Source organism: Sciurus carolinensis, chromosome X (genome assembly GCF_902686445.1).
Source record: "Sciurus carolinensis chromosome X, mSciCar1.2, whole genome shotgun sequence".
Taxonomy (NCBI): domain Eukaryota; kingdom Metazoa; phylum Chordata; class Mammalia; order Rodentia; family Sciuridae; genus Sciurus; species Sciurus carolinensis.
The window spans coordinates 14128336-14140208 of record NC_062232.1 but is presented as its reverse complement, the minus strand read 5'-3'; the positions used below and the strand labels follow the sequence as shown (position 1 = coordinate 14140208).

At 34.3% G+C, this 11873-nt stretch overlaps 1 protein-coding gene across 9 annotated transcripts in view; it reads right to left on the bottom strand.

The window, feature by feature from the left end:
* Positions 1-204: 204 nt before the first annotated feature.
* Ppef1 (protein phosphatase with EF-hand domain 1) overlaps positions 205-11873 on the bottom strand; it is a 112668-nt gene continuing 100999 nt past the window's right edge. For 3 of the 9 annotated variants that reach the window (XM_047535884.1, XM_047535883.1, XM_047535891.1), the window contains 4 exons: positions 9963-10069; positions 4153-4316; positions 2432-2516; positions 205-1442 (listed from right to left, as the gene is read on the bottom strand). In XM_047535884.1, coding sequence (XP_047391840.1) covers positions 1225-1442; positions 2432-2516; positions 4153-4316; positions 9963-10069 — 574 coding nt within the window. In that variant the 3' untranslated portion in view covers positions 205-1224. Of the gene's footprint in view, positions 2006-2431; positions 2517-4152; positions 4317-9962; positions 10070-11873 lie in introns of all 9 variants that reach the window. The other 6 variants (XM_047535885.1, XM_047535889.1, XM_047535888.1 and 3 more) reach the window with 6 other exon arrangements.

The following is an 11873-nucleotide window of genomic DNA, read 5'->3' as shown; positions in this document are numbered from 1 at the left end:
GATTGCAGAGTTGTATGTGTGCACTAATGTACATCCATATAAACATTACACACACACACACACACACACACAACACCAGGTGGATTAACTGGGTTGTCCAATCATCTATGATTTTTATTTTCATGAATTACTGACAAAGATATTAAAATCACCTGCTACCAATTTAATCTGGTAGTTACATAAATTTTTGCATGATAACTTTTAAGCCTTCATTACTAGATGCATAGTAATTAATAATTATTATATCTTTCTGGTGAATTATTTCTCTTAACATTCAGTAAGGATCTTTTTTATACCCAATGATATTTTTTGCCCTAAAGTCTAACCTGCCTGATATTAATATTGCTATAGTTTCAATGATGCTTTTTCCCCCTCTCTGTTTCTTTTACTTTTCTGCAACCTCAGTTGTCTAATAAAAAAAATATGTATTTGTTAGATTTTATCCATTATTTCTGGTGTGTGGAGCAGGCAGGCTTATAGGATCTGGCATGTTTCTAGAACTTGAAGTTCTAAAACTTTTTAAAAAGTGAAACCTATACTCACCTTTAAACAAAAATCTCATCATGTTTGACTCAAGATCAGAATAGCAGAATAATTTGCACAATATATGCATAACCAAGGCCCTGTCTTATCAATGAAGGTGTCAGACCATATTAATTATAGGGCTCAATATAAATGTATTCACTTTGTATTTCCAACAGAAATGAAAAAAGTTTTTCCCCCAGAATATGATGTGGTCCCCATCCCTGAAGAATGATTTCCCCACAATTAAAGATCACTGGTTTATGGAATTTCAAAAAAAGATTACAATTTAAGGATGGAAATAGTTTATTCCCTTAGTAGCTTGGTATTCTTCCTCCCATCCCTCAGTCACAGTTGTTGCACTTCATAGTTTCCTCTGGTGCTCTGTGGATTCCTTTCAGTATGTTTCCAAACTGCTCTGGTCTCCCGATTGGGTGACATCCAGGAGACCAACACTAGGCTCAAACCGAGCTTTTCAATGGCAGTGGGTGAGTCCCAACATTGGAGGCAAATCTTATCAGCTGACATTTAACCTAGTCTTACCAATTACAGTTTGCTAAGGGCTTCCGACACCCATACTGTGCATATGCTTGTGGTGGGAATTGGAGTCTACTATTCTCTATTAGTGACTACGAATTTCAGTGGTCCTGAAAAAGATTGTGACTTGGGTTCAGCTGTTTACAAGGAGCCTGAGGGAAGCCTTCATTTATAGTTAGGAGACTTGGTCTCTGATGTGCTCAACTTCTCGTATTTATGCACTACATAGAAAGCCTTTAAAAACTCATTAAAGTCAATGCTTCCATCTTTGTTTAAGTCCATTGTATTGGCAAGTGAATCAACTTGGGAATCATCAATATCAACGCTGTAGTGAGTTCTGAAAAGTTTCCACATGGTCCGAAATTCTTCCATGGAGATCATGCCTAAAAGAATATAGGAGAAGGTGGTGAGTGTTCAAGACCTACCTCAGGGAAGGATGGAGAAATCACAATGATTGAAATAGTTCCAATTAGAAGCTCACTAATATGCCTGACCATCAAGACACTGAAGGAAATGGAGGTAAGGTCATAAATGTAAAAAGCAATGTGTCACTTTCAACTACCAAATGATTCTGAGATTATTCTAAATTCAGAATGAGTAAACAGTGAAGAAATGTTAAGGGGATACAAACTGTGGGACTAAATGTGGCAAAGAAACTGTAAGAACTAAAATCTAAGGGTGAGGGACATGGAAGGATGGCAGAGCAGAGAGCAAAATCAAAGCAGAGGGAAAAGATACCTGGGAATGGATGAGAAGATTGCAAACAAAGATGTTGCCTTTTTTATAGGCAATAATTTACTTACATGGGTTGATTGTTGATTTTTTGGTGTTCAAAGGTTTCTGCAGTAGAGGAATAGCTGATTTTTTTTTCTTGTGGTGCTGGGGATCAAATCCAGGACCCTGTACATGCTAGGCAAGCACTTTACTACTGAGCTATATTCCCAGCCTGATATATATTTTTTAAGTTTGAAAAGAAGTTAATTGTTCATCAAAGCTAAATAGAAAATGAGTTTTTATAGTTCTCAATCCCCCCAAACAGAGCCAGAACTCCAGGAAAGATTTTTATTTCAGGAGTGACTAAAATATTAAAATGGAAAGTAAATTATCTTTTCATCTATGCTGGTGATTTATAAAAGGAGCTATTCCAGTTTGATCAGTGGCTACATAGGCTTCTATGGAATTCTATGATCTTGAATACAGGGTTTTTGGGCAAATTAAAATAACAGCAACATTAAACATGAGTTTATTTGATTCCTTCAAATTTTATCAAGTTTGGATTAAGAATGAAATAGTTGAAAAGGGAGTTCTAATTTCAGAGAAGCAGACTAGTCTTTGCTTTCTACTACTACTGAACTAATCAAAATTCATTTACCTGAGTGATCAGAGTCAATGACATTAAATATGATTTGCAGGTCAGATCGGTATCTGTACAGAGTTTCAATTAGAGTAGACTGGGCCTAAAACAAAGATTTTCTAAGTGTTAAAAGAATTAATGACATAGATTAATTTTAGCAAATGTAACAAACACAACAAACACAACACATCATCGCTAATTCAAATTATATGATTTAAATAGAAATTTGAGAAGGCAATGAGAAGGCAAGCCTTCTGTTGGCCCAACCAGGTTTTTTTTTTTTTTTTTTTTTTTTGGTACTGAGGATTGAATCCAAGGGTGCTTTACCACTGAGCTAAGTCCCCAGTCCTTTATTTATTTTTATTTCAAGACAGGGTCTCACTAAGTTGCTGAGGAACTCGCTAAACTGCTGAGGTTGGCCTCCAACTTGTGTTCCACCTCCCAAGTCACTGGGATTACAGGCCTGTGCCACTGCACCCGTCTTTAATCAGATAAAAGACTTGTGTTCCTCAGGGGACCAAAGTAAGTAAGGCAGCAGTAAATAACAATTGCCAACATATACAGAAAGTTTTATGTGGATTATTTGATTCAGTACTTGACAACCATAAGGAATAGGAACAGACCATTATTATGTCCATTTTACAGATTAGAAAACAAAGTAACTTTCCCAAAGGTCACAAAGCTAAGAAGTGGGATCTGACTCTCAGCTCTCTGAAGCCAAGGTCTATGATCTTAGTAATCATGGTAAATTGCCTCTGAAATCAGGCCAAAAGCCTCCTTCCTATAGATATTTTAACTTTCAACCTGCACTTTTACCTCCCTTCTCTGTTTTTCTCATCTTCCCTGCAAACAATCAGCCAAGTCCTAACTCCAATCAGCTCAATGATATAACTAATTACTGATGAAAGGTTAACTAATAAGAGCTGAAATCTGATAACTCTCCCTGGGCTATTCCCAGTTTATTAAGGAATTTTATACTTTAAAATTCTTTTTTAAAATAATTTTTTAGTTGTCAACAATCTTTTTCTTTTATTTATTTATATGTGGTGCTGATTTATATCGAACCCAGGGCCTCACACATGCCAGGCAAGTGCTCTACCACTGAGCCACAACTTCAGCCCCACACTTTAAAATTCTTTGAGGCAGCCATGTGCAGAGATGCACACCTGTAATCCCAGTGGCTTGGGATGCTGAGACAGAAGGATCTCAAGTTCAAAGCCAGCCTCAGCAAAAGCAAGGTGCTAAGCAACTCAGTGAGTTCCTGTCTCTAAATAAAATACAAAATAGGGCTAGGGATGTGACTCAGTAATCGAGTGCCCCTGAGTTCAATCCCCTGTACCCCTCCCCACCAAAACAATTCTTTAAGGCATATTCTAGGTCATGTCAGCAAGTCTATACATGATTTGGAATACATCAACTATTGTTACGTAGTGTACTGCATGAAAGAATGAATGTCACATTTGCCCTTCTCTGGATAGTACTTAAAACAAGAGTCACATATTTGACATGAATTTGCATGCCAAAGCTTTTTCCTTTTTCTTTGTCTGTCTTTAGAAGGCATAAATTTCCTGAACAGATCACAAAGTACTTGGGAGATTCCCCTTTGACCTTTTCTGAGATTGCCACTCCCATCCATTAGATGATTCCACTCCCAACTTTTTCAAAGGATTGAGTTACTTAGAGGTTGTCCCAAGGGTATTTCCCTAGCCCGGTTTAAGTTGGGGCTATGTGTCACTTGCCTCTTTCACAGGTTTTTCAATGTGGACATCCTGGAAGCTGGACATGTAGTCAACATTTCCACTTTTGTCTATGTTTACCAGACGCAAACTCAGGGATCTCCATGGTAAGTTCAGTCCCAAAATGCTCTCCATAGAAAAAGCCCATTGGGCTATTGAAATTTTTCCTAACAACAATAACAAAAAAGCACCCATATAATTTGTTTATAATTTGACAAAAAATATGTATGCCCCTTGGCAGAGCCAGTGACAGCATGGGGTTTTGAGGCCTGGGTGCCTGATGGTTTCCTTCATGATCTGTCCTACCTGGTTCTAGAGCCCTGAGGAAGGAAAAACTAAGAATAGTCTTTTGTAGTCCACAGATCTTGCCTGTACTGTCATGTGTAAGAAATAACACTTTGGATATTAGATTGTCTTTTTCTGATTAATGAATTAAGGTATGCCTGTTTATTATAGAAGATTTGAAAATATACACACACACAAAGGATAAAAGATTTAGTTTGATTTTTAATATTTTAGTTTATTACTCATCTATCTTCCCAGCTAATATATTTTCCCAAAATATTACATATAACTTTTCAAAATATAAATATATTTTTTCTGATTATTAGAAAGATATTCATTTTAAATGATTTTGAATAAACAGAATACAATGTTATAGTTTCTAGTGTTTTTCTATGTATATAAATGTGTTTACATAATGTATATATAGTTTCTTTTTCTTAAAATCAAATATATTTGTACTCTAGTGCTCCCAGTCCCCTAGGGTCAAGGACCAAACTCAGGGCCTTGTGCATGCTAGACAAGCACTCTACCACTAACTAAATCCCCAATCCCCAGTATATATATGTTTTATATACATGTATTGCATATGGTATAACACACACACATACACACACACAAACATTTATTCTAAGCAGTTTTTTTTTTTTTACTTACATCATGGACTTTCATCTATGTTAATAAACATAGGTCTACATTGTCATTTTAATGGTTATGAAACCATTCCATTATTTCCTTAGGAAATTCCTAAGGAAATTCCATTCCTAGGAGTGGAATTGTAAGATCAAAAGGTATGCAGAGTTTTAAGGTTTTTGATAAACACAGTCATCCCTTGGTATCTGTGGGGGATTGACTCTAAAACCCCCTATGGATACAAAATTCTACAGATGCTCAACTCCCTTATGTAAAATGATGTAGTGTTTTGCATATAACCTACATATAGCCTCCCATATACTTTAAGTCATTTCTAGATTATTTATAATACCTAACACAATGTAAATAGTGAACAGACTTTTTTTTAACATTTCAAACTATTTCCCCAATATTTTGTCTTAATGGTACATTGTAAATGCAGTGGCACCCACCTTTCTAGTGAAGTGCACTGGCACCCCAGTGGGAGGGCTCCATTCTCTCCAGTCCTAGTTGATTAGCTGGAGACCAATCTGAGTGGAGGCCTATGTAAACTTCTGTCCTATCTAGTGGGCCACAGCTACACCCTCTCTAATGTGGTCTGAATTTCAGCCTTGGTTAGGAGTTAAGGAATTCTTCTAAGCATCCTTGAATACTCTCTCTCAACTTTAGAGATAATAGCTCCTCTCTATACTTGCTATTTCTTTTTTTTTTTAGAGTTCTCTTTTATCCTTTTAGTAGTTAATCACCTTTTACTAGTTAATAATTCTTTTTAAGAAATTTGTGTGTGTGTGGGTGTGGGTGTGTGGGTGGTGCTGGAAATTGAACCCAGGGCCTGTGCATGTGAGACAAGCACTCTCCCAACTAAGCTACATCCCCAGTCCTAATAATTCTTTATATTAAATTTTATAAAATTAAATCTGTTAAATTTTCCAGTTCAAATTATTGATGTGGTTTCTGCATCCTAAATAGACTCTAATTAATATACTAATATATGGAAATGCAATTTTTGTGTACTGACTTTGTGTTTCACAACTTGCTAAAATTCATTTATTAATTCTAGTAGTTTTTCTGTGGATTCCTTTGTACTTTCTATACACTCAATCAAGTAGTCTACACATAGTGACAGTTTTATTTCTTCTTTTTAATGTTTTATTTTATCTCTTTAATTTGCCTTATTGGACTGGCTCGTATCCTTACTAGACTGTTGAACAGATGTCCTGATAGTGGGCATCTATACTAGTTTTCTATTGTTTCTATAGCAAATTAATACAGACTTAGTGGTAAAACAGCACAAATGATATTTCTCTTACAGTTCTGGAAGTCAAATGTCTGAATTAGTTTCACTGGGCAAAAGTCAAGGTATCAACAAACGCTGGTTCCTTCTGAAGGCTCTGAAGGGGGGAATCTGTTTCCTTGCCTTTTCCAGCTTCTAGTGGTTGCCTGTATTCCTTGGCTTGGGGCCTCTTCTTCCATCTTAAAAGGGTGTCATTTCAGTATCTGGTTCCATCATCATATCACCTTCCCCTCTGACTTTGCCTCCTTCCACATACCTCTTAAAAGAACCACTGTGATTACATTAGGGCCACTTGATAACTCAGGACAGTCTCCCCAGTTCAAGATCCTGAAGTTAATCATACTTTCAAAGTACCATACTGAGTTTCTGAGAATTAGGAGGTGGACATATTGGTGGGCTTACCAGAACACCCTCCTCTCATTCCCAATTTTTCTCCATTAAGTATGCTATTTGTTACAGACTTTGGTAGATATCCTTTATGAGATTAAAGAAGTTCACCTCTATTCTTAGTTTTCTAAATTTTTTTAAATCATAAAACTAGGATAAAATTAATGCTTTCTTATTTTGAGAGATTTTAATTTTGTTAAAGTGGTGAATTACATTGATTTTTTTTTTAATGTTTAAAAAACCTAGAATTCCTAGCATTCCTAGGGAAAAAACAAACTTGGTTGGCTAATATTTCATTTAGGGTTTTTTTTCATCTAAATGCATCAATGAGATTAGCCCTTAATTTTCCTTTTCCAAATATTCTTCTTAGGTTTTGATAACAAGGTTATGCTAATCTCCTAAAATAATCTGGGAAGTGTTCCCTCCATTTTTATTCTCTGGAAGAGTTTATATAAGACTTCTTTTATTTCTTTCTTAAATGTATATTGTAATGGTTAATAAAACTGAAAGCAGAGCTTTCTTTTCAGAAAGTTTTAAAATTTAAGACCCAATTTTTTTAATAGTTATAGGATTATTCAGATTTTCTATTTTTGTGTCAATTTGTTTATGTGTGTAAATGTGTACATTTTAGGAATGTGTCTATTTGATCTAAAGTTTGAATTCATTGGCATTACAGTTTTTACAATACAACTCATGATCTTTCTAAAGTCTGTAGTAATACCTCTTTAGATCTTGGTATTGGTTATTTGTGCTTATGCATGTGCATTCTCTTCCTTGCACATGCTTTTACTAGTGTTTTATCAACTTTGTCAGTTTTTTCAAAAAACTATTTTTTTTACTTTGTTAATCACACTTTCATCTTTTAAAGCATATACATTTAAGGTTATCAGTGCCTCTCTAATTTGCATTCCATAAGTTTTAAATGTTATATTTTCATTATCTTTTAGTTTCATTATTCTAATTTCCACTGTGATTTCTTCATGGATTTAAGAATTATTCAGAAGTGCATTTCTTATTTCCAAGCAAAAAGAGGATTTTATGGCAAGATTATGTTATTGAGTTGCAGCTCCTTTTACTATGTCAGGGAATTAATTTATTCTATGTTAATCTGTTGAGATTTGCTTTATATTCCAGTTTGTGGTCAATTTTTATAAATGTTCCATTTGTGCTTGACAAGAATATGTATTCTGAAATGTTGGGTGCAGCAGTCTATGTATGATTCCCTTTAGAGAAAGTTTACTGGGCTAGGGAGATAGCTCAGTCGGTAGAGTGCTTGCCTCTCAAGCACAAGGCCCTGAGTTCGATCCCCAGCACCACAAAAAAAAAAAAAAAAAGAGAAAGTTTACTAATATTGTGTCTGTCTCTTCTTCTTGTTCCTGAGAGAAGAGCATAAAAATCTCCCACCATCATGGTGGATTTTTCTACTTCTACTTGTTCTCTCAGTTTTTATTTATGTATATTTTCGAGGCTATATTAATGGGTACATACACATTTGAAATGGATTCAATTGGCAAATTAAATATTTTATCATTATGAAGTATCCTTTCTATTTCTAATAATGTATATTTCTTCAGAGTCTATTTTGTCTGATATTAGTAGTATTGTTTCAGCTTTGTTTTCATTAGCATTTTTATGGTATTTTTCTAAGTTTAACTTTTGATGTATTGTAGATACGGTTCCATTGTCAACTAACTGGCTTCTTTTGTAGCTGTTGATTAGACTATGAGTTTGATTGTTATGTCTTTGTTGCAATATTTTTCTCTCTGCCTACTTTTATGATTTTTCTCTTTGCTATTCATGCCTTGTAGTTTCACAAGTGTATGTAGGTGCAGATTTAACTTTATTTGTAGCTATTTGAGAATCATTGTTCCTCTTTACCTAACATTTGAGTCTTTCATCAGTTCTAGAAAAGTCTAAGGCATTATCGAGTTAAATATATACTATCTTCCATTTTTTTCTATTCTCTCTTCCTAGTACCTTGATTAGACATATGTTAAACCTTCTTATTTTACTATTCATAACTCTTAACCTCTTTAATTCTTTTTTAAATTTTTTTTAGTTGTAGACAGACACAATACCTTTATTTTATTTATTCATTTTGTGTGGTGCTGAGGATTGAACCCAGTGACTCACACATGTAAGGCAAACACTGAGCCACAATCCCAGCCCTCTAATTTCTTTCTTAAGCAGTGTCTAATCTTCAGTTTAACATATCCATTATGTTTTTCCTTTATTTTTTTAAAAAAAATTTTAGATGTTGATGGACCTTTATTTTATTATTTATGTGTGGTGCTGAGAATCAAACCCAGTGCCTTACACATGCTAGGCAAGTGCTCTACCACTGAGCCACAACCCCAGCCCCATCCCTGTATTTTAACAAGTCTCCTATCTATTTGGTTCTTCTTCAAATCATTTTCAATGCATGTTTGTGATTCAATCTTTCATTTCTTTAAATATTTCTTAGTTATTTTATATTTTGCATTTGATAATTTCAATATCTGATGTCCTTGGGGGAACTAAAACTATTGTTGGTTCTTTCTGCTGACTCTCACTCATGGTAGCTCATCTCCTTGTTTGGTAACCTTTGGCTGTGAACTCATATTGGCTAATCTTAACCTCTAGATATATTAGTGGCTAAAATTAGGGATGAATCCCTCAAAGATGGATTTGCTTGCCAGGAATTAGGAACATTTTACAGACTTAGGAATACCTTAGAGCCACTTACAAGCATTTTTGTGGGAGTTCCAAATTCCACTTTTCTACCTTTGTACTACACTATAGTTTAATGTTAGGACTTATTGCTATACCACATTAGCATTTGCCCCAGGACAATACAGTCTTTTGTACTTGAATGTTGTTCCATGATCCCTCAGGTGGTTCAAAAAGAATGGAGATGTGACCAGAAGATTTACCATAATGTGAGGCTAATAAATGAATTAAAATTCTGCCCTCCCCAGAATTAGTTATTTCCTTAACATGCCACCAGAATAGTAGTCTAATTCAGGGTTGTTTTTGATATTTTAAGTTGAAAGAAATTTACTGAAAATGAGATCTATGCCTGTTTTTGAGAGAATAATGGATTTTTAAAATTTTTATCTATACCATTCCTTTCTAGGAAAAATGGAGAATGAAATCCTAAGGAAGCAAAGAAAATGAAAACTGATCTGTATGTCACATGATATGTAAAGAAATGGGAAGCATTATATAATTTAATTACCTGATCGACTGTGGTCTCGAAGTTGGAAAGCATGCATGAGGTCAGTTTTTCGTGAAATTATTCTCTCTTTTAATATTCTGATGGCACTATTTTCCATAGCATGTACCCTATGTTGAGGAAACGATAATTAGATGAAAGTTACATAAATAATTCTCTTCTGTTTCATTTTAATGTGCTGTTACCACTTACCAGATTCTTTTTTAAATGAATTGCCTAAATTTACACATACCATGTTACTAGATGGTGAATGTATGCATATATATGGTATGTACATGTCATATATGTATATATATGTATGTATATATATACACACCCATATGTATACACACATGTATTTTGTTAAATTTTAAAAGGATTGCAAATAGTATCTTCTCTTGGATTTCAAAGATTCACATGAACAATTACTTGAGAAAGAAGGAAAATAAAAAGGCACTTGCTGTATCAGATACTGAAATTTACCATTAAGTTACTAAAACAAAACAATAGGTATTGACATAAGAGAGGACAATATATGAGTAGTCACAGAAATTTCATATGTATCAAACTATATATGGGAATAACATATGACAACAGAGGTATTACAATTCAGTAGAAAAAGACAATTTTTTTAAATGGGGCTAGCATAGTTAGCTAACCATCTGGACTCAAACTTCTACCTCAGATGATTTATAAAAATAAATTTGAAATAAAGAAGGAACAGAGGAACAAAATAGTCATAAGATATATAGTTGTCCCTTGGTATCCAGGGAGGATTGGTTCTAGGATCTCCCATGGATACAAAAATCCACAGATGTTCAAGTCCCTTATGTAAGATGGTATATATTATTTGCACATAACCTGTGCAAGCTTCCCATATAATTCAAATGATCTCTAAATTACTTATACCTAATTTAATGTAAATTCTACGCAAACAGTTGTTATACTCTATTGCTTAGGTAATAATCACAAGAAAAAAGTCTGTATATGGTCAGAACAGATTTATTTTTATTTTTATTATTTTTGGTAGTACTGGGGATTAAACCCAGGGTCTCACAAAACTCTACCACTGAGCTATACCTCATCTCCAGATTTAACTTTTTTTGTTTTCAATGTGAAACCCATGGATATGAAGGATTGACTCTATATTTTAAAAAATAATAAAAGCCAAATGTCAGGTACAAGTCCAATCATATCAATAACATGTGAATAGATTCATCAAATCGAAAGGCAGAGATTGTGAGACTTGATCAAAACAAAACAAACAAGTTCCAACATGTATTTTACACAGAAGACACAATTTAGATTTAAAGATACAAAGAGTTTGAAAGGAAAGGGACAAAAAAAATATCAGAACTAGAATACCTATATTAATAGTAGACAAAATAGATTCTACAGCAAAAAGTGTTAAGTAGGGATGTTTCATAATGATAAAATGTGCAATCAATCAAGACAAAACAATTATAAACATATATTACCTAAAAACTGAGCCCAAAACTATATGAAGCAAAAACCGACAGAATTGAAGAAACAGACAATATTAATAGTTAGGGACTTCAATATTCTGTTTTTAATAATAGATAGGACAACTAGGAGAAAAATCAAGAAGGATATGGGACTTGAACAGCACTCTAAACCAACTAGACCTCACAGATACATATAAAACACTCCACCCAACAACAGAATATGTATACACACACACACACACACACACACACACACATATATATATATATATATTTATATTGAGGATTGAACCCAATGGTGCTTTACCATTGAGCCATATCCCCAGCCCTTTTAATTTTTATTTTGAGACAGGGTCTCCCTAAGTTGTTTAGGGCCTCACTAAATTGCTGGGGCTGGTCTCAAACTTGCAATCCTCCTGCCTCAACCTACTGAGTCACTGGAATTACAGGCATGTGCCACTATATCCAG